The sequence below is a fragment of the Squalius cephalus genome (assembly GCF_949319135.1).
Source record: "Squalius cephalus genome assembly, chromosome: 13".
Taxonomy (NCBI): domain Eukaryota; kingdom Metazoa; phylum Chordata; class Actinopteri; order Cypriniformes; family Leuciscidae; genus Squalius; species Squalius cephalus.
Window position 1 is genome coordinate 1,818,447 of NC_137134.1, and position 22,734 is coordinate 1,841,180.

General features: G+C 38.6%; 1 protein-coding gene across 2 annotated transcripts; it reads left to right on the forward strand.

Annotated features, from left to right (window-relative positions):
- Nucleotides 1-182: 182 nt before the first annotated feature.
- Nucleotides 183-18,876, forward strand: LOC307170432 (uncharacterized protein). 2 transcript variants are annotated; one of them, XM_079891519.1, is made up of 15 exons: nucleotides 183-665; nucleotides 1,494-1,602; nucleotides 1,755-1,911; nucleotides 2,231-2,423; nucleotides 2,878-2,985; nucleotides 4,835-4,942; nucleotides 5,479-5,586; nucleotides 6,123-6,230; nucleotides 6,766-6,873; nucleotides 7,410-7,517; nucleotides 8,054-8,161; nucleotides 8,573-9,197; nucleotides 13,007-13,074; nucleotides 13,709-13,837; nucleotides 18,660-18,876. In XM_079891519.1, exons 2-14 carry the CDS (start codon nucleotides 1,500-1,502, stop codon nucleotides 13,820-13,822), a joined length of 2,016 nt encoding a protein of 671 aa, XP_079747645.1. In that variant the 5' UTR covers nucleotides 183-665; nucleotides 1,494-1,499; the 3' UTR covers nucleotides 13,823-13,837; nucleotides 18,660-18,876. The 2 variants fall into 2 exon arrangements, with proteins under 2 accessions (XP_079747645.1, XP_079747646.1); XM_079891520.1 differs by lacking the exon at nucleotides 183-665 and having other exon boundaries at nucleotides 1,231-1,602.
- The last annotated feature ends 3,858 nt before the right edge of the window (nucleotides 18,877-22,734 follow it).

The following is a 22,734-nucleotide window of genomic DNA, read 5'->3' on the forward strand; positions in this document are numbered from 1 at the left end:
TAAGGTTTTCTATGAGCACTGTATTTCATTGTGTAACCAAGAAAAACAACAGATATAAATTGCAATTGCAACTCAGTTTTATTTACCTGACTGCAGGAAAAACAACAATAACTTAGTATACATTAGAACATTATAAATACGTCATCGAAATAAAACATATTACTTATGTGCTTTTTTGATGTCTGTGTGTGTGTGTGTGTGTGTGTGTGTGTGTGTGTGAGTTGGTATTTATCACGTTGTGGGGACAAGAATCTGTTTACACAGTCACGTAATGGGGACCTCTTGCGTTGTGGGGACCAAAAATCAGGTCCCCATAAGGATGACCCATTGAATTGAATAGAGGAACTATTCTGAAGGTGCTGGGCGGAGTTTCAGCATTGGCCCATAACACACGATTATGAGGTAGTGTGAGTGTGTGAAGTGTGTGCTCAGCTGCGCCCCCAAACATTTTTGGCTGGTAATGCACTCACTTCTCCACACACACATTTTCCAATTATGGTTGAGTACCGCCCACTTCCGGGTCCTCATAAGGAAGGAATTCAACAACAACTTGAAAATATAAGTATTAAATTGATACTGTACACGGAAGACAAAGAAGAAGATTATTTACTGGAGATGCCAACTAAGGATCTAAACTTCTGCAGAGGATAAAAGTGAAGCTCAAGGTACGTTAAGCACATATGTATGAAACCAGTTAGGTTAATTAGATTAGGCAGCGGGCTAACGTTAGCTGCTAGCTAGTTAGTGCTAATTGTTGAGGCTAAGTGTGGCCTGACGTGTTTTTGTGTTTTTCCAATAAGCGATCACAAAATCATACAATGTAATGTTAAGTACTTCATTTCAACTGAAAAGTGTCGTCAGGTGTTTAGTCTGATTGATTGCTAATGAAGGAATTGGGTTATTAAGTCTGTTTCTGTCTAGTTCGCGTGCTGGACAGTAGATTATTTTCTACTTTAAATTAAAGGTAATGTTATGTTTTATTACTTGTCAGGACAGGGTGAGGGGGAGGAATATCACACTTGTGTTTGACTTTTAGTATTGATATCGTTAACAGAGCAATTAAGTAACGTTAGGCAAAAATAAAAACACTGAAATGGTAAGTAGCTTTAAATGAATAAACTTTGTTTTAATTATGACAGTAACTTAAAATAAACTGGGGTTTGTATGGCGAGATCGTTCAAAAGAGTAGTTATGTTAAGAGCCAAATAAGTAGTTAATTGTCAAGGCTACCTGGGATTATATAGATGTTGGTTTTGTGAGAGATTAGAGCCTAAGTGAAAATGTTGAGTTTATGCCCTCAAGGCTAGTAAGTTAGTCAATAAATGTGATATCCTTGAGTTCTGATTTCTTGTCTTACATTGATACATACGATATCATTGTAATGCAGTGTTACATTACAATAACATTCTTATCTACTTATTGAACATGCTAGTTTAATTCTGCATGTCTCCCCATTTTCACACTATTATTTATTACAATTTTTTTTCTCTCAGTTTGAAATGCCACCACGAATCAGCCCCCTTAAGGATGCCATGCATCATGTTGTTTCGAAGACTGACAAAACATTCAAATTAGATGTGAAGTATATCAATCCAGTGAAAGGTAAGGTGGTGTGATTTATCATTTAATATTTACCATCATATGCATGTCCTAACCATACTGCTGCCAACTATTGATGTCTTTTTGTGTATTTGGCATCCTTTATCTATAAGATTTTATTTTTGGTGAAAAAAAAAAAATTCTGTATTTTGCAGGACGTGGTCTATTCGCAAAGGGTGCCTTTTGCAAAGGTGATTTTGAGTACAGGGGAGATATGATAAATGATGCAGAGCTGCAGAGAAGAAGAACATGTTACCACGCATCCTGTGCTGCATTTATGTTTGATTTCATTTGGCGAGGGAAAACATGGTGGTAAGAAGTCAAGTTGCACCATATTCCTTATGCTAAACCAGGGTCTCTCAAACTCAGTCCTGCAGGGCCACTGTCCTGCACAGTTTAGCTCCAACCCTGATCAAACACACCTGAGCAAACTAATCAATGTCTTCAGGATCACTAGAAACTCACAGCTAGGTGTGTTTGATCAGTTTTGGAGCTAAACTGTGCAGGACAGTGGCCCTCCAGGACTGAGTTTGAGAAACCCTGTGCTAAACTATAGTAAAAAAAGACACTGATTTGGGGTGGTATATTGTAATACTTGTATTCATCCTTTTCTCATGCTTTCATATTTAAGTATTGATGCCTCAAGAGAAGATGGATCGTTTCGGCGGATCGTTATTGATGACCACAAATATCCAAATTGTAAGATGAAGAAAACTGACGTCAATGGAAAGCCTCACCTTTGTCTGTTTGCCCTGGATGACATTAAAGAAGGAGAAGAAATTGCCTATGATTATGGAGGAGAAGACTACCCTTGGAGAACACAAGTATGTTGCAAAGCACACTGTGTACAGAATATATCATTGTTGCAACATGTTAAGCAAGTTGTTGGTTGAATAGATTATAATTTGAATCTATTAGAAATCTATGAATCTAATCATGTCTATAAATGATAAGTTAAGTTACGTTTTAGGTCAGTGTTTCTACCCCACCCCTAAAATTTATACATTTAAAGAGTGAGGTGGTACAGTCTTAGGCCACTTTTCTTTCTGCAAGTTATGTGTGGCATGCAATGGCCTTATTGCAACTTATGGGTGAAATGTAATCACAAAAATAAACTAAAGATTAACTATGTAAAATGAAGACATGTTTTAATTGTAAATGTTTTTGTATTTTTTTTTCTTTTTTTTTAATTCTGAAATCATGTGGTATCTGCTTCAGATTTATCTCTTGTGTTTCCATGTTCTAATATCTTGTCATTATGAATGTTGTCTCTTACAGATAACCAGCGTTGCCATTAAAACCAGTGCAGCGAGTGCTTCTGATCCTTCTCTCCAGTCAGAGACTCCGATGGATGATGAATCTGCTCAGATCAACTCTCCTCAACAGGTACGTTCACATTCATCTAGGGATGCAACGATACCATTTTTTCAGAACCGATCCGATACCAAAAATTCTGAGTATCGGCCGATACCGATCCGTACCGATACCAGCGCAGTTTTTTTTTAATCAAGTAGAATTTCTATTACTCTGTGTTAAACTGATAAGAACTGAAAAAAAAGAAAAACACCAACAAAAAATATATGATCATAATCTGACATAAATGCTATTATAAACTAGATTAGTGGATAATTCAGCAATAAAATTTAGTCTAGAAAAATCACGAGTGCACAATTAATTGTATAAAATCTGAACATTTTGTGAAAAAAATGTTTAGTGGAGAACAAATTAGAGACAATAAGTGTAACACTAAATCTGGTAAAACTTTACACATTGCTCTTTGTATTGTTGTAAAATACATTCATGAAAAACAAGATAAAAATAGCAATTATTTTATATCCTACTATAAAATTGAGACATTTTTTAAATGTATAGCACAGCTGTTTAATAAGGTAGCAACATAATAGATAGGACAGGACAAGAACGGCTATTAATAATCTTTCATTGCGTCCCTGTATTACGATATGAAAGGCTCCAATACAGTGCGGCCCACAGCGCTTATGCGCATCCCGAGCGCAGAATGATGCTCTTGAAGCAACATGAGTCACAGCGCGCAGCGCGTCGAGTCCGCATTGAAAAGTTTAAAGCACAAAGAAAATACATATGATGCATAGTGTATTATACAGTATCTATCTATGCAATAGTCTATTCAGCATTTTCTTTTAAATTTCAGTTACTGTGCGCGTGAAGAACAAATAGTACCTGACTTTACTCTACTGTTGTGATCTAACAGACACCCGGTGGAAAGTAACATGATTAAGGTACAGCAATAAAGTCCAGCAAGATAAAGTTGTTTTATGTGAAACCATAGACCTTTATCTACAGATCAAGTATAATAATAGTAACATTGAATCATCTTGGAGAGAGTTTCATCGTGTGTTCTGTCATAACCGGACGCGACGCGCTGTTTGAGTGCTGAATGAAGAATGATTGACAGCCGCAGCTGAGGGAAACGTTTACGTGATCTTGAATTTAACACTTAAATATTAATTTATATCTCACATTATACTGTATAATGGCTTCAGAACACTTAAAATATTGTGCACGAAAACTTATGGTGCTTTATAATGTTTGTGGGGCTTAACAATAACACTGAATAGTATACGCACAATATCGGATTTGGATCGGCCTTGTCTGACCGATACCCGATCCGCCAAAAATGGCAGTATCGGAGCCGATTCCGATACTGAGTATCGGATCGGTGCATCCCTACATTCATCACTAAAGATTTAGGTCTACTGTCTCTCTTTGTCATGGTTTAGTGATTTTTAAGCATATTTTGATGCGTATCTGGTGTAAATTAGTAAATTAAACCGTGTAACGACATGTGTCCAGTAGGTTAGTGCTAGTGGAGTATTTAGGGCCAGTTTTATCCTTCACAGGGATTTTTTTCTGGATTAATTGTTGCTTTAAAATGGACAGTCACGACGTCCCCACAACACACTTTCAGTCAGTGTTTGACTTAAAACTTGTGTGTTGAATTTGATGAAACTAGTCCCCATAAGGAACTATAACGTGGTGTGTGAAAGGTCCCCATGAAGGTGTGTGAAAGGTCCCCATGAAGCCGGGTTTTATCCAGATGTGTGTGAGCGCAGACAGGGGTTGACTGGACAGGAATAAATGTTTTAGATGAAGTTGATTTGTCTATTTCTCTGAAATCCTGTGGTATCTGCTTCAGATTTCTCTCTTGTGTTTCCATGTTCTAATATCTTGTCATTATGAATGTTGTCTCTTACAGATAACCAGCGTTGCCATTAAAACCAGTGCAGCGAGTGCTTCTGATCCTTCTCTCCAGTCAGAGACTCAGATGGATGATGAATCTGCTCAGATCAACTCTCCTCAACAGGTACGTTCACATTCATCACTAAAGATTTAGGTCTACTGTCTCTCTTTGTCATGGTTTAGTGATTTTTAGGCATATTTTGATGCGTATCTGGTGTAAATTAGTACATTAAACCGTGTAACGACATGTGTCCTGTAGTTTAGTGCTAGTGGAGTATTTAGGGCCAGTTTTATCCTTCACAGGGAATTATTTTCTAGGTTAATTGTTGCTTTAAAATGGACACTCACGAAGTCCCCACAACACACTTTCAGTCAGTGTTTGAGTTCAAACTCATGTGTTGAATTTGGTGAAACTAGTCCCCATAAGGAACTATAACGTTGTGTGTGAAAGGTCCCCATGAAGGTGTGTGACAGGTCCCCATGAAGCCGGGTTTTATCCAGATGTGTGTGAGCGCAGACAGGGGTTGACTGGACAGGAATAAATGTTTTAGATGAAGTTGATTTGTCTCTTTCTATAAAATCATGTGGTATCTGCTTCAAATTTCTCTCTTGTGTTTCCATGTTCTAATATCTTGTCATTATGAATGTTGTCTCTTACAGATAACCAGCGTTGCCATTAAAACCAGCGCAGCGAGTGCTTCTGATCCTTCTCTCCAGTCAGAGACTCAGATGGATGATGAATCTGCTCAGATCAACTCTCCTCAACAGGTACGTTCACATTCATCACTAAAGATTTAGGTCTACTGTCTCTCTTTGTCATGGTTTAGTGATTTTTAGGCATATTTTGATGCGTATCTGGTGTAAATTAGTACATTAAACCGTGTAACGACATGTGTCCTGTAGTTTAGTGCTAGTGGAGTATTTAGGGCCAGTTTTATCCTTCATAAGGATTTATTTTCTAGGTTAATTGTTGCTTTAAAATGGACACTCACGACGTCCCCACAACACACTTTCAGTCAGTGTTTGAGTTCAAACTCATGTGTTGAATTTGATGAAACTAGTCCCCATAAGGAACTATAACATTGTGTGTGAAAGGTCCCCATGAAGGTGTGTGAAAGGTCCCCATGAAGCCGGGTTTTATCCAGATGTGTGTGAGCGCAGACAGGGGTTGACTAGACAGGAATAAATGTTTTAGATGAAGTTGATTTGTCTATTTCTCTGAAATCATGTGGTATCTGCTTCATATTTCTCTCTTGTGTTTCCATGTTCTAATATCTTGTCATTATGAATGTTGTCTCTTACAGATAACCAGCGTTGCCATTAAAACCAGCGCAGCGAGTGCTTCTGATCCTTCTCTCCAGTCAGAGACTCAGATGGATGATGAATCTGCTCAGATCAACTCTCCTCAACAGGTACGTTCACATTCATCACTAAAGATTTAGGTCTACTGTCTCTCTTTGTCATGGTTTAGTGATTTTTAGGCATATTTGATGCGTATCTGGTGTAAATTAGTACATTAAACCGTGTAACGACATGTGTCCTGTAGTTTAGTGCTAGTGGAGTATTTAGGGCCAGTTTTATCCTTCACAGGGAATTATTTTCTAGGTTAATTGTTGCTTTAAAATGGACACTCACGACGTCCCCACAACACACTTTCAGTCAGTGTTTGAGTTCAAACTCATGTGTTGAATTTGATGAAACTAGTCCCCATAAGGAACTATGACATTGTGTGTGAAAGGTCCCCATGAAGGTGTGTGAAAGGTCCCCATGAAGCCGGGTTTTATCCAGATGTGTGTGAGTGCAGACAGGGGTTGACTGGACAGGAATAAATGTTTTAGATGAAGTTGATTTGTCTCTTTTTATAAAATCATGTGGTATCTGCTTCAAATTTTTCTCTTGTGTTTCCATGTTCTAATATCTTGTCATTATGAATGTTGTCTCTTACAGATAACCAGCGTTGCCATTAAAACCAGCGCAGCGAGTGCTTCTGATCCTTCTCTCCAGTCAGAGACTCAGATGGATGATGAATCTGCTCAGATCAACTCTCCTCAACAGGTACGTTCACATTCATCACTAAAGATTTAGGTCTACTGTCTCTCTTTGTCATGGTTTAGTGATTTTTAGGCATATTTTGATGCGTATCTGGTGTAAATTAGTACATTAAACCGTGTAACGACATGTGTCCTGTAGTTTAGTGCTAGTGGAGTATTTAGGGCCAGTTTTATCCTTCACAGGGAATTATTTTCTAGGTTAATTATTGCTTTAAAATGGACACTCACGACGTCCCCACAACACACTTTCAGTCAGTGTTTGAGTTCAAACTCATGTGTTGAATTTGATGAAACTAGTCCCCATAAGGAACTATGACATTGTGTGTGAAAGGTCCCCATGAAGGTGTGTGAAAGGTCCCCATGAAGCCGGGTTTTATCCAGATGTGTGTGAGCGCAGACAGGGGTTGACTGGACAGGAATAAATGTTTTAGATGAAGTTGATTTGTCTCTTTTTATAAAATCATGTGGTATCTGCTTCAAATTTTTCTCTTGTGTTTCCATGTTCTAATATCTTGTCATTATGAATGTTGTCTCTTACAGATAACCAGCGTTGCCATTAAAACCAGCGCAGCGAGTGCTTCTGATCCTTCTCTCCAGTCAGAGACTCAGATGGATGATGAATCTGCTCAGATCAACTCTCCTCAACAGGTACGTTCACATTCATCACTAAAGATTTAGGTCTACTGTCTCTCTTTGTCATGGTTTAGTGATTTTTAGGCATATTTTGATGCGTATCTGGTGTAAATTAGTACATTAAACCGTGTAACGACATGTGTCCTGTAGTTTAGTGCTAGTGGAGTATTTAGGGCCAGTTTTATCCTTCACAGGGAATTATTTTCTAGGTTAATTGTTGCTTTAAAATGGACACTCACGACGTCCCCACAACACACTTTCAGTCAGTGTTTGAGTTCAAACTCATGTGTTGAATTTGATGAAACTAGTCCCCATAAGGAACTATAACATTGTGTGTGAAAGGTCCCCATGAAGGTGTGTGAAAGGTCCCCATGAAGCCGGGTTTTATCCAGATGTGTGTGAGCGCAGACAGGGGTTGACTGGACAGGAATAAATGTTTTAGATGAAGTTGATTTGTCTATTTCTCTGAAATCATGTGGTATCTGCTTCAGATTTCTCTCTTGTGTTTCCATGTTCTAATATCTTGTCATTATGAATGTTGTCTCTTACAGATAACCAGCGTTGCCATTAAAACCAGCGCAGCGAGTGCTTCTGATCCTTCTCTCCAGTCAGAGACTCAGATGGATGATGAATCTGCTCAGATCAACTCTCCTCAACAGGTACGTTCACATTCATCACTAAAGATTTAGGTCTACTGTCTCTCTTTGTCATGGTTTAGTGATTTTTAGGCATATTTTGATGCGTATCTGGTGTAAATTAGTACATTAAACCATGTAACGACATGTGTCCTGTAGTTTAGTGCTAGTGGAGTATTTAGGGCCAGTTTTATCCTTCACAGGGATTTATTTTCTAGGTTAATTGTTGCTTTAAAATGGACACTCACGACGTCCCCACAACACACTTTCAGTCAGTGTTTGAGTTCAAACTTGTGTGTTGAATATGATGAAACTAGTCCCCATAAGGAAATATAACGTTGTGTGTGAAAGGTCCTCATGAAGCTGGTTTTAATCAAGATGTGTGTGTGAGCAAGGTTTGCTGGACAGGAATAATTGTTTTTTTTTCTGGCAAAGGTGTGTCTAGCCCAGATGATTCTCTTTAACCGGCGCAGGGAAGGAGTGGTTTCGAGCATGCCTTTGTCTGCATTTCTATCAAGAGACACTTCTGATCCACATGAGGATGTGGACTGGGCACTCTCTGAAGTGGAAAACAATCTCTGCAGACACTTCACAAGGGTTATCGCAAGGGGGAAGCGTGGTCGACCAGTTCCAATTCTTCTGACTTCAAAAATGCTATGTGCCTTAGAACTCCTTGTTAAGCAGAGAGAGGCTTGTGGGGTTCTGAAAGACAATTCCTATATGTTTGCAAGACCAGAAGCCATGACATATTTTCGAGGGTCAGACTGCCTCCGTGGCTTTGCAAAGGTGTGTGACGCAAAGTGTCCCAAGTCACTGACATCTACAAGACTGCGAAAGCATGCCGCAACCCTTTCAACAGTGCTGAATATGACTGACACCGAGATGGACCAGCTGGCAAACTTTCTTGGACACGACATAAGAATCCATCATGAGTTCTATCGACTCCCTGAGAAGACCCTGCAACTTGCCAAGATCAGCAAAGTTCTAATGGCTCTTGAGCAAGGAAGATTAGCTGAGTTCCATGGCAAGAACTTGGATGAAATTGGGATAGATCCTGATGGTGTGGTATTTTATTTGACTTTTGTTTGATTTTCTGTTTGATTTTCTGTTTACCATCTATTAGGGGTGTAACGATACACGTATTCGTATTGAACTGTTTGGTACGATGCTTTCGGTTCTGTGTTCGGTACGCATTTTCAAACCGAACGGTTCGTTGGACCATTTTTCCTGCCGACCAAAATTTCGTTATTTCAAATGTAGGCGGGTCGCGTGTGGCAAGCGCTCTCGTTATGTAAGAGACGCCGGCGCGACCACAACATTGTCCAACGTCAAATGGCAAACGTAATGCAAGCGGAACGAAACTGCTCGTTATTGTGTGGTTGACGGACCGTTTATCAGTTTGGACCAGTGCAGCGCAAGCTGATCATGATCATACGACACTGTTACTACACAGCGCTAATAAGAGATCCAGTAAAGAAATCATTTGAATTCGCCACAGAAGTAATAACATCGCTGAGAGATCTTGTGAGAAACATTCACATTTCTCCGTTATTAACGGTTCAAACAGCTCTGACGTGGAAACCAGGAGAAACATTGTGCCATAAATGAACTATCCGGTGTCCACAGATGGATTTACCATGGATTTACTGTAGTAACACTAACTGCAACCATGGAAGTTTGGCAGGAATAGTAGGCTATAATGCCTTCAAGTAACATTACGTTGGTTTTATTTTGACATTAAAATAAACTCGATATTACAACAGAAATGTTTAACTCTCTCTTTTCCAGCACTTTAGACACAGTTGCTCCGTTGCGCTTAAAGAAGATTAAAGAAAATAGTCCAACGCCGTGGTACAACGAGCACACTCAGGCCCTTAAGAGAGCAGCCAGAAAAATGGAGCGCAACTGGAAGAAAACAAAACTAGAGGTATTTCGCATTTCATGGAAGGAGAGCTCAATTACTTACAGAGAGGCTTTAAAAGCTGCTAGATCTGCTTATTTTTCAACCCTATTAGAAGAAAATAAACATAATCCTAGGTATTTATTTGAAACGGTGGCTAAACTAACGAAAAATAAAGCTTCAAGCACCGAAGTTTCCAAGCAACACAGCAGTAATGATTTTATGAACTTCACTTATAAGATTGATAATATCAGGGACAAAATTATAACTATGCAACCGTCTACTACAGTATCGCATCAGGCAGTGCATTGTAGTCTCCCTGAGGAAAAATTGGATTAATTCGTTGATATAGGAGAGGAAGAATTTACTAAACTCATTAAATCATCTAAATCTACAACATGTATGTTAGACCCTATACCAACTAAGCTACTGAAAGAAATACTTCCAGAGGTCATAGATCCTCTTCTTAATATCATTAATTCGTCTTTGTCTCTAGGATACGTACCAAAAACCTTTAAGCTGGCTATGATTAAACCGCTTGTTAAAAAAACGCAACTTGATCCTACAGAATTAGTCAATTATAGGCCGATCTCGAATCTACCTTTTCTGTCAAAGATATTAGAAAAGGCAGTATCCTCACAACTGTGTTCCTTTCTTGAAAGAAATGATCTCTGCGAGGATTTCCATTCAGGATTTAGACCGTACCATAGTACCGAGACAGCTCTCGTTAGAGTCACAAATGATTTGCTCTTATCATCCGATCGTGGTTGTATCTCTCTATTAGTGTTACTCGATCTTAGTGCTGCATTTGACACCATTGACCACAACGTTCTTTTAAATAGATTAGAACATTATGTTGGCATTAGTGGAAATGCACTAGCATGGTTTAAATCATACTTATCTGACCGTTATCAGTTTGTAGCAGTAAATGATGAGATGTCTCATCGATCACAAGTTCAGTATGGCGTACCACAAGGCTCAGTACTAGGACCGCTGCTGTTCACTCTGTACATGCTACCATTAGGAGAAATCATTAGGAAACATGGCATTAGCTTTCACTGTTATGCCGATGATACTCAGCTCTATATTTCTTCAAAACCTAACGAAACTTATCAATTCACAAAATGAACGGAATGCATAGCGGATATAAAAAAATTGGATGACTCGTAATTTCCTACTTCTAAATTCTGAAAAAACAGAGTTTCTAATTATTGGACAAAAAACTTCCTCACGTAATAACCTAGAATACTGTCTAACACTTGATGGCTGCTCTGTTAAGTCTTCGTCGTCGGTTAGGAACCTGGGTGTGCTCTTTGATACCAATCTTTCATTTGAAAGTCACGTGTCTAGTATCTGTAAAACTGCATTTTTCCATTTAAAAATATATCTAAATTACACCATATGCTCTCATTGACAAATGCGGAACAATTAGTTCATGCGTTCATGACCTCAAGGCTAGATTATTGTAATGCTCTACTGGGTGGTTGTCCTGCACGCTTAATAAACAAACTACAGCTGGTCCAAAACGCAGCAGCTCGAGTTCTTACTAGAACCAGGAAGTATGACCATATTAGCCCGGTTCTGTCAAAACTGCATTGGCTCCCTATTAAACATCGCATAAATTTTAAAATATTGCTGATCACTTACAAAGCACTAAATGGTTTAGCTCCGCAGTACTTGAGCGAGCTCTTAACGCATTATAGTCCGTCACGTCTATTGCGATCTCAAAATTCCGGCCAGTTACTAATACCTAGAATATCAAAATCGACTGCTGGCGGTAGATCCTTTTCCTATTTAGCACCAAAACTCTGGAACAGTCTTCCTACCATTGTCCGGGAAGCAGACACACTCTGTCAGTTCAAAGCTAGACTAAAGACACATCTCTTTGACCTAGCTTTCGGGAACACTTCCCAAAAATCCTGATGTACTCGTTACATCATGAGAAGAATGGCATCTACGCTAATTTTAGTGTCTGTGTTTATCCCGAGGTTTTCCTGCAGCCTGCCGGATCCAGGCCGTATCCAGATCTGACGAATGACTTTCGCCTGGACCGATGACAACGCAGTGCTGAAGTGCCAACTAGTCTCTCCCTATGGAGGATCCCACTACCACTCTACAGATAAGGCGTTGTCGGGAAAGGCGTTGTTCGTTTCGCGTTCCTACCCCAAAGCAACAAAATAAAATAAAATTCTTTATCAAAATTTATAAGGAAAGACAAGTACTTTGTTTAGGCTTGGCTTGTAGGGAATTCCTAACCTGCGTATATTCAAACGCACATAACTATAGAACCCATTCTAAATGCGCATGTGAACGCCATCAGCGTTTCTCACAGGTTCGCGTTTAAAGTCTGTGTAGAGGGAATGGTGTCGTCTTAGCGGCTACATTGCTTGATCGTTGCGACGGAAGCAAATCAATCAAAACTAACTTTAGATGGAAATAACTTAACTCTGCTGTAAAGCCGAAACAATCTCTGTTACCTTAAATTATAAGCTTATCTCTGTAAAGCTGCTTTGAGACAATCTACATTGTTAAAAGCGCTATATAAATGAAGATGACTTGACTTGACATTGTAAATACAATTGCTGCCCTCAAATGTTAATCTGAACTAAAATAAACCTTTGTTTATAACTACTACAATATTACATTTCACTTTTTCCAAGGAGCGTTTTGTTTTATATGCTCCTAAGAAGAGTCAATTATAGCTCCAGAATTGCTCAAAGTAAAAAAAAATCATACTTTATGATGTTAGTTTTAATAAAAAAAAGAATAAAAAAATTAAATCAAGGAAATTACTCTGGCATTTTTTTTCTTTTTGCTGTATCAAAAACGTACCGAACCGTGACACAAGTGTATCGTATTGAACTGAAACGTAAATTTTGTGAACCGTTACACCCCTACCATCTATTCGTATACCAGGTGTTTATGATCCATTATATACCATTGTTAAGCTGTACTTTGAACTTCCACAGAAACGTTATTGACTGTGATGAGGAAGACGGGAGCATACAAGAGGGACACTGTTCATCTACTGTTGACGGTTTGTATTACTGTCAAAATACACTACTACATTTTGCAGTTATTCATAATTTTCAGTCACGTAACTTGTGAAGACCTGACAGACAAAAATATTGTTCTAACATCATAGCCAACATTAAAGAAGATGCTTCAGTATGCTGAACAAATGTTGTTTTTTTTGACGAAACGGCTCATTGTGTAATGAATCAAATGCCTCCAAGCTATTCTTCAACTAAATTACACTAAACATTCATTCTGGAGTGAATATTTTTTTGTGAGTTTACTACCATAAAAAATATATTTCATAGGAGAAACTTGTACATTTTTCATTTTTCATAAAACACTAGCTGATCTGCTCTCTTCTCGTGTTGGTTGTGTCATGGCACAAAACGAATCATGTCAGATGATTAAGACATGAAATAAAATGGTTATACTCAATTTACTTGCACTTATATTTGATTAAATGTCTGCTGGAAAGATGTAGTTCAATTATACTTGCAATAATGAACAATTGCACAGGTTTAGGGTTTATTGTACTTTAATGATTTTAAATAATTAGTGCATAAGTGTGACAAATAACAGTGTATTGTCAGCATTCTATAGTACATTTAAATTGTATCTTTCTGAAAATGTTGAACTTTGATTATTTTCCATAGAACCATCAGCAGAGGTGGCACTTCCTCCTACCAAGAGGAATGACATGCCGCCACCACCCAAGAGACCCAGACCACCATCAGATGAAGAGATGCCTACAGGAGCCAGTGCTGTGAGGCCTTCTTCCAAAGGTGAACTCTTTACACATTTCTTAGACTAAATTAGACCCTTTAGGAGCACTTTAACACCCAGATCTCAGACCAGGGGCCTCATTTATAAAACTGTGCGTAGGAACCTTACTAAAAGTGTACGTGCGCCCGAAAGCCAAAAATGGCGTACGCAAAAAAATATTCAGACTTATAAAACCGTGCGTACGCCAGAACCTGCGCAGAATTCACTTTATAAATCCCAGTCAGCGGAAGATTGTGCGTACATGCATCTCCACCCGAAATAACCATATGTGGAGCTTACGACGCCTAGTTTTACTATGCAGATCCTCATCTACATATCATTTGACTACATAACTGAGGGAAGGAGGTTGTTCCCCAAAATCTCGCAATACATGGCCCCAGTCATCCTCTCCTTAATACAGTGCAGTCGCCCTGTCCCATGTGCAGAAAAACACCCCCAAAGCATGATGCTACCACCCCCATGCTTCACAGTAGGGATGGTGTTCTTGGGATGGTACTCATCATTCTTCTTCCTCCAAACACGTTTAGTGGAATTATGACCAAAAAGTTCTATTTTGGTCTCATCTGATCACATGACTTTCTCCCATGACTCCTCTGGATCATCCAAATGGTCATTGGCAAACTTAAGACGGGCCTTGACATGTGCTGGTTTAAGCAGGGGAACCTTCCGTGCCATGCATGATTTCAAACCATGACGTCTTAGTGTATTACCAACAGTAACCTTGGAAACGGTGGTCACAGCTCTTTTTAGGTCATTGACCAGCTCCTCCCGTGTAGTTCTGGGCTGATTTCTCACCTTTCTTAGGATCATTGAGACCCCACGAGGTGAGATCTTGCATGGAGCCCCAGTCCGAGGGAGATTGACAGTCATGTTGCTCAGGAACCCATCTGTAGTTGTTTAGAGGGTTACTTGGTTGATGCTAGAATCTACTAGGTGTTTTGTGGCACTAGTAGGAACTGTAGCTGTTCTAAAAATGAAAACACCGAATCAGTAATAACTAGCCTAACCCCTGGAGCAGTTTGAGTGGATGGATGCATAAAAATAACTTGCAGCCAAGACATTGATCCTAATATATTTTCCTTTTCTCCAATGATCATTTCAGGCCAAGTGACTGAATGTAAAAATCACTGTTTGATTGACAGTGTAATTCTATTTATAGGTAGAGTGCAAATTAATTTCTCTTGCAATATAGATGCTGACATAAATACTAGGGCTGCCCTCGACTAAAGTTTTTTTTTTTTCTAGTCGACTAGTAGTCGTTCATTAAGCTATTAGTCAACTAATCGCATTTTTATATTAATAAGCCATAACTCATAATAATGAGCCTTTAATTGCCTATATAATACATAGCCTAATTAGCGATCAAGCGCACACTTAAAGTTCCGCAGCGCACCGGCAAAAATAATGATTGAGTGTGTCTTGTGTCAGAAGGAGACTGTCTAAACAAACATTGTAATAATTTATTGATATTCTCGGCTGCAGAGATTAAGTCGATGATACAGACTCGTCATCTCCGCAGTGACTCGCATTTCATACGGATTACATAATCTGAGTATTTATTTTCCACTTGAATTGATTCGTTTAAAAGCAGACATTTCAAGCTTTCTATAGATATATTTCTCACGTGTGTGTGTGTGTGAGGCAGGGTGGGAATTATGTAATTTTAGGGGCAAGGCCATTTGGCCTCCACCTTTTCTTTTTTTTTTAGGGGCACCAAGGCCATATGACAGGGCACAAAGGCCATTGAGTACAATTCGATGGTTTTCCCATTCAGATTGATACCATAACATCCTAATTTGGAATAAGACATGGATTATGACTTTTTTAATAAAAAAAAACATTTTTTAATGAGAGAGAGAGAGAGAGCGCCATTACATCCAGAAGGTATACACCCTCACACAACAATAGAAACAACATAAATGCCAATAAAAGCATTCAGAAACAACACAAATGCCAATAAAAGCATTCAAAATATTCATTCAGTCCTCTATATCATGTGAGTGTGAGAGAGAGAACCATTCCATCCAGAAGGTATACACCCTCACAATCATTATTGCTCAGCGCTCAACGCAGTTTGCTTCGCGCTCCACTCAAATCGCCCCCCGCTCGCTCCAAAAAAGGAAAAAAATCTACATGTATATCACTTGTAGCGGTCCCCAAGCTTTTTTGCGCCACAGATCGGTTTAATATCAGACAATATTTTCACGGACCGGCCTTAAAGGTGTGGCGGATAAATACAACAAAATAAAATGATACGAACGGCATAAAACCTGGGGTATTTTTTTTAGCCTATAATAATAAACGTGAATCCAATGTGTGGGCCTACTAGCAACTTTATTAGCAGCATCCTCTAACATCGCGCCTAAAAACAACTGAGAAAGTCTGAACACAAACAAAATGCCCCCAAAAGAAAAGAATCTCTATGTTTTCGGTGCTGATGCGATGTAAGGGTGGCGCTGCTGCCAATAAAGCACCTAAAAGCTGTCACAACGAACCGGCAAAATTAATGATTATGAATATGTAAAATATAGCAGGAGACATTTTAATTGTTTACTAATAAACCAGTTTTTTATTTTTTTTATGTCTGTGTCGGCTGGAAAGATGCTGACTCGCGATCTTCGCAGTAGTGAACGCGCCAGAGAGAATTGCACATTTCATACGGATTACATAAGAGAGAAGTCTGTTTTCTTTCGTTTTGAATTGTTCTGTTTAAAAGTAGACATTTCAAGCTTTATATATATGTCTCAGGTCTGTGAGGCAAGTAGGCTATACTTGTCTGTAACATTGTGTTTTTTTTTTTTTTGTGAAATAAATTTCTAAATAAATGCGACTTATAGTCCAGTGCGACTTAGGCTAGGCCTATACTGTATGTGTTTTTTCTTCTTCATGGCGCATTTTTTGACTGTTGCGATTTATACTCCGGAGCGACTTATTAATAGTAGGCTACATAATGGTTTGGAGTTTTTGAACTCCATTATTGAGCTGAGTTTTGACTGAAAATAGTCTACTGTTGATGACTGTGCAAGACAGATGGATTCAGGGTCAGGCTTGACTAAGCATGCTTCAGACTCGTGGTGTGAGCGGAGCGAAACTGGAGCGGGAAATAGGGCGACGCTCTGTCCTTTTGAAATTGCCGCTCTGCGCTCTGTCCAAGATCCGCCCGCTCGCGCTCCCCGCTCGCTCCCGCTCCACTCCGCTCACATGCTCTGCTTTATACATGGAACTTGGACAGGGCCAGGGCACACAGGCCACTGTGGCCGTACGATGATTTTTTTTTCACGGGGCATGAAGGCCAAAGTGTAGGGCAACGGCGGCCGTGGCCGCGGTATAATTCCCACCCTGGTGTGAGGCGAGTATACGCTGAGTTTCGGCTCATTTCTGTGATGCTCAAGTTCACTGAGACAGCAGAAAGCACATCCTGATTGTTTTCATTATTTTACAAAGCACAACATTTTGTAGTTATTGTGAGTTTACAGAAATAAGAGTTGAACCTTTACAGTTTGCATTACTCTGTCCTTTTATTCATACAGATAAGAGTATTGAAAGTTAAATGATCGCGCCGGCGCCTGTATGTCCTGCGACTAACCGACTAATAAAAGACCTAATAAATAATAATAATAATAAAAGACCTAATAAATAATAATAATAATAATAGTCGTTTTGGTGCATTTCTCACATCACTATTTACATTTGCACAACAGTTAGTTCAACCTCCACAACATTTAGTCATTTGTGCACATCATAGTAGCAGTTTCTCATTCCTTCCAACAAACTGCAAATGCTTTTGGACATGCATCTATTGCTTTCATACAACTCTCTGCTGTTATATAACATTATCATTTGCTTATGTCATGTCAGTCAAAATTAACTATACTTGTGAATGCTGAATAGTCATTCCATATAAAACTAATAGTCCTCATTTCATTGCTTGAGTCATTACATACAAAAATGTTGAACTAGTTATCAAAATCTGTCAAGCAAATTTTACACTTTTTTTTTAAATTATTATTATTATTATTATTATTATTATTTTTCTGAAAATGCCTCCTAAATTGAATAATTTCTCTCAGGTGAATCTCAGCTTTCACTGATGAGGAACATCTGGATGTGCATGAATGATTACAGTACTATGTACTGTATGTTGTATGTTCAGTTCCAATATGTACTGCAATATTGTTTACAGTTGTGCATAGCTCTATGCATAGCTGTATTTATTTCATTTGCACAATGCTGTGAACAAATTAGAATTGCAAAGAGCATATGCAGTAAAAATGTGAAACATACATATTCAGTGTCTTGTACTCTGTTACCTCACTAAATACAGTAATGTGTAACTTTACTGTATTTTTCAAATGGCTGTTCAAATAGTATATAGTGCTATCTTGAGCATGTACAGGTAGTGTTACCAAGATCTGACTTTTTTGCAATGGAAAACATTTACAGAATAAACTGTCATAATGAAAACATAACCAAGCCATTTGACTATCTTGTTCATAAACAATGGTGTCAGGACTTTTCATCTTGATGACACTGACACTTTCATTGACATGAATACTTGCTTTTGAGGAATGAGCTATCCATTTTGAGCAAGTGATACGCTTTTGCAGGTTATCAACTAGGTTTTGCAGTTTGTACTAATTGTTCTGAGAACTGCTTTAACTGTTGTGCAAATGTAAATAGTGATGTGAGAAATGCACCAAAGCGACTGAGAAAAACTGTAATAACCAGACCTAATAAATACTGATAATAGGATTCAGAACTTCGGATTGGAATTCCAGCACACACTTTATCATTTCAATTGTTTTTTCTGTCCACTTTTAGGTAAAAGTACCCAGAAGACACCCTGGCAGCAGACAGAGGTGCAGGCGGTGGAAAGGCACATGAAGCGATTCATCACATTCATCACATCGTTCATTGTACAAGCAAAGAGCGACTGTGACAAATGTTTAAAAGCTGAACCAGAAGCACTGAAGAACCGCGATTTGAAGACCGTAAAGTTTTACATTTATTAGTAGTGAATAAATGTGTTGAAGCTCAATTAGTAGTAGATTTTGTTTTATTTTTTATAAGTATCAGGTGAATGAGTAGCAGCTGATGCTGGGAGGTTGGCCGAAAAAATTACAATTATAGAAAGAATAGTTTGAAGTGGAAAGGTTTAAATGTTTGACCTGTGGGTATGAAATGGGTTGGAAAATATCCAGACAATAATTCATTACTTGCATGCAGTCCTTTGTTGCAGTGAAAAAGTTCTCCATTCACATATAATCCACTTCAATCACACTAATATTCCAATCAATTGTAAGAACAATCAATCGATCCAAACAAATATTCTGCATGTTGAGGAGATGATTACAAGCACAACACTAGGGCCTGGTTTCACAGACAGGATTTAGATTAAACCAGGATTAGGCCTTTAGTTCAGTTAGGACATTTAAGTAGCTTTTATAAACGTGTCTTAGAAATAAGCATTACTGGTGTGCATCTTGAGACAAAACAATGGCACTTGGACACAAAGGACTTAATTTAAGATGTGCTTTCAGTTAAAACGGCTTAAACACACACTTTAGTCTGAGACTATCTTAAGGCTGGTCTGTGAAACTGGCCATAGGTGTTCTATGCAAGAGTGAAGCTTGGTTGTAGATTGAACCCATTTTTTTAAGGGCAAATGGACAAATGCAATCTGAGGAATTACTTCGTATAAATGCCTATTATTTGTCATTAGTAATATATTTCTTGTTCTATCTAGGTCCCCACAAATCAAAAGGGGAAGTTGTGTGAATTATGCAAATTAAGTCCCCACAAATCAAATAGGAGGTTGTGTGAATTATGCAAATTAGGTCCCCACAAATCTAATGGGAGGTTGTGTGAATTATGCAAATATTATGCAAAGTTGGTCCCTATAAGACATGTCAACTCGATTTTTCAAAAGTCCCCATAACGCATGGTCAAATCATTACTTCATCAATTCAGATATCTGAAGGCGTGTATAAGTTATCAAAGCTATGGTAAGTATCCCTAATTTTTTTCGTACCTCTAGAACCTTTAGAAAGGGTGGTCCCCACAAGTGATGATCATAAAGTTGGTCCCCATTCAGCATGGAAACCAGTATGTGTGCGTGTGTGTGTGTGTGTGTGTGTGTGTGTGTGTGTGTGTGTGTGTGTGTGTGTGTGCGAGCATGTGTTTATGTGTTTTTTTGCATGTGAATTCGCTTCGTGGCAAAAAAGTAACGGGGTTGAGTGTGACGGGGTTGTGATTTTTTGCTTGAAAATGACCACTGCTCTACAATGTAGTAAATAACAGGAGAGCACATGGCATGCATGGTATTAAGAAATCATGCATATTGTTGAAATAACAAAGTAATAGAATTCTATCTTTATTTGATGTAACAAGGTTGAGTCGTTGAGCTTGACAACCACAATATCACAATTCTAGTTATAAAAGAAGGTGGTAACTTGCCTGTGTCTACACACAATGTTATTTATAAGACCTTTATGATGTTACTTCCTGTTATTAATGTCACATAAGGATCTGTTCATTATTATTATGGGGTAGAATGATTTGTGTAACAGGGTTGAGGGATTACTGAGGGACGGAACTAAATAATGTGATTTTAATGTATAATCATGAATTTACTTGGAACAAAAACATTACCAGCAAAAAAGCACATATATATATTCATGGGAATGGCAAAATGTATGGACTTTTTTTCTAATTTTATTATTCATATCCCAAGTACACTTTCATAGAAGGCCATGAGGGACGTGACAAAATAGGTGGTGTCAACTGATCAATATAAAGATAATATGTATGTCATAATTTTTTAACTTTATTGAAGGAGACATTTCAATTGATACAAAAAGCTTTTAAAAAAAGATTTTGGTGACCCAATAGGTAAAATACACTTAAAAAGGTCAGAAGGACTCAAATCATACCGGTTTCGTGGAATGACTCATTTACTGAAGTGATCGAGCCGCTCCAAACTATGAAACATTATTGTTACCATATACATATCTACGTTTGAGCAGATATCCACAAACACAGTATTTAACCCTCTGGAGTCTGAGGTGTTTTCTGGGCCCTGGAGGTGTTCTGCCATGCTCTGACATTTGTGCTTTTTTCAGTTATTTATAAACATGTTAATGGCAAAGGTGTAAATTCACTCTATATAGCACAAACAGGGCTACCAAAATATGTGATCACCATGCATGTATATTTTTTTATTTTTAAGAGAATAATGCTTATGCGTGGTTATTGAAAAAATTAAAAATGAAAGTTGCTGAAAGAAGACCTCAAAACTCATAATAAATATGCATGAATAAGACTTTTGACAAATGGATGTTCTTCCTTCGAGTTCTGGCTTCAAAATTATGTGAAAATAGTCTTGCTTTATCGTTCAGATAAAACAATACATTGATTTAAATTGATGTAAAACAGGTTTTGCTTGGAAAGCCATTATGCGAGTGGGCGTGAACGAGGAGTGGTTTACACCTTGGAATACAAAATGTCCCACCCATTATGCATAATTAGCCATTCATTCAGGTGTGACTCTGACTGACTGAGCCACAATGCAAGGACAAAAAATTAGAAGAAGACTTATATTGACCATTTAAGATTTTGCTTACATCTATCTTGTAAATATGTTTTGCTATTTTATTAAAAAGGTTACAATTACAACAATAATTAAAATTGTAACAATATTTCAAGTGTAGGCCAACTCTTTCTTTGTAAAAAAAAAAAGATTATAGGCCTACATTTTAGGCCTATCTATGTATTCATTAGTTTGAATATAGCCAAAATTGGAACAGCTAACATCTTAGTTGATGACTTTATTTTATATATATATAAAAATTGCTAAACAAAAGCTTATTTGATATTGTCACGGTGTGGGTTTTGTCTTGTTCTTGTCTGTCATGTGTTCCCCTGTCTTATGTTTAGCTGTCTCCTGTTATGTTGATTAGTCTTCCCAGGTGTCTCTGATTAACCACACCCCCTTGTTATCTTGTTTAGCTTGTCTGTCTGTGTATTTATACCTCTGTGTTTCAGTTGTGGTTTGTGGGTCGTTGTAGCTGTTACCTTGTTCCTGTCCTGAGTTTCGTGTTCTGTTTTCTGCCTGGATTACCTGTTTGTTTAATTAAAGTATGCTCGCATATGGATTCTCTCTCCGCTTCATTTCTGCCAAATCATAACAGAACGACCCACCAAAGATGAATCCAGCAGCACAAATTATGCTTCTCCGTCAAGGAGATCGAACCATAGAGGAGTACGTGGTTGACTTTTTGGAGCTTGCCCCCCAGACTTGCATGGAAGAGGTATGCTTGATGATATTTTTTCGAGGAGGACTTTCTGAACCGCTTGACAACCTTATGCCATTGCATGACCCTAGCTGGACTCTGAAACAGTATATTGTCTTGGCACTGCAACTGTTTTCACCCTTTTATGTGAGTTTGGCATCTGCTGAGCCTGAGCTTCTCCACGTCGCTTCTGCTGATCCAGAGACTGTTTACGTCGCTTCTGCTGATCCAGAGACTGTTTACGTCGCTTCTGCTGATCCAGAGACTGTTCACGTCGCTTCTGCTGATCCAGAGACTGTTCACGTCGCTTCTGCTGATCCAGAGACTGTTCACGTCGCTTCTGCTGATCCAGAGACTGTTCACGTCGCTTCTGCTGATCCAGAGACTGTTCACGTCGCTTCTGCTGATCCAGAGACTGTTCACGTCGCTTCTGCTGATCCAGAGACTGTTCACGTCGCTTCTGCTGATCCAGAGACTGTTCACGTCGCTTCTGCTGATCCAGAGACTGTTCACGTCGCTTCTGCTGATCCAGAGACTGTTCACGTCGCTTCTGCTGATCCAGAGACTGTTCACGTCACTTCTGCCGATCCAGAGACTGTTCACGC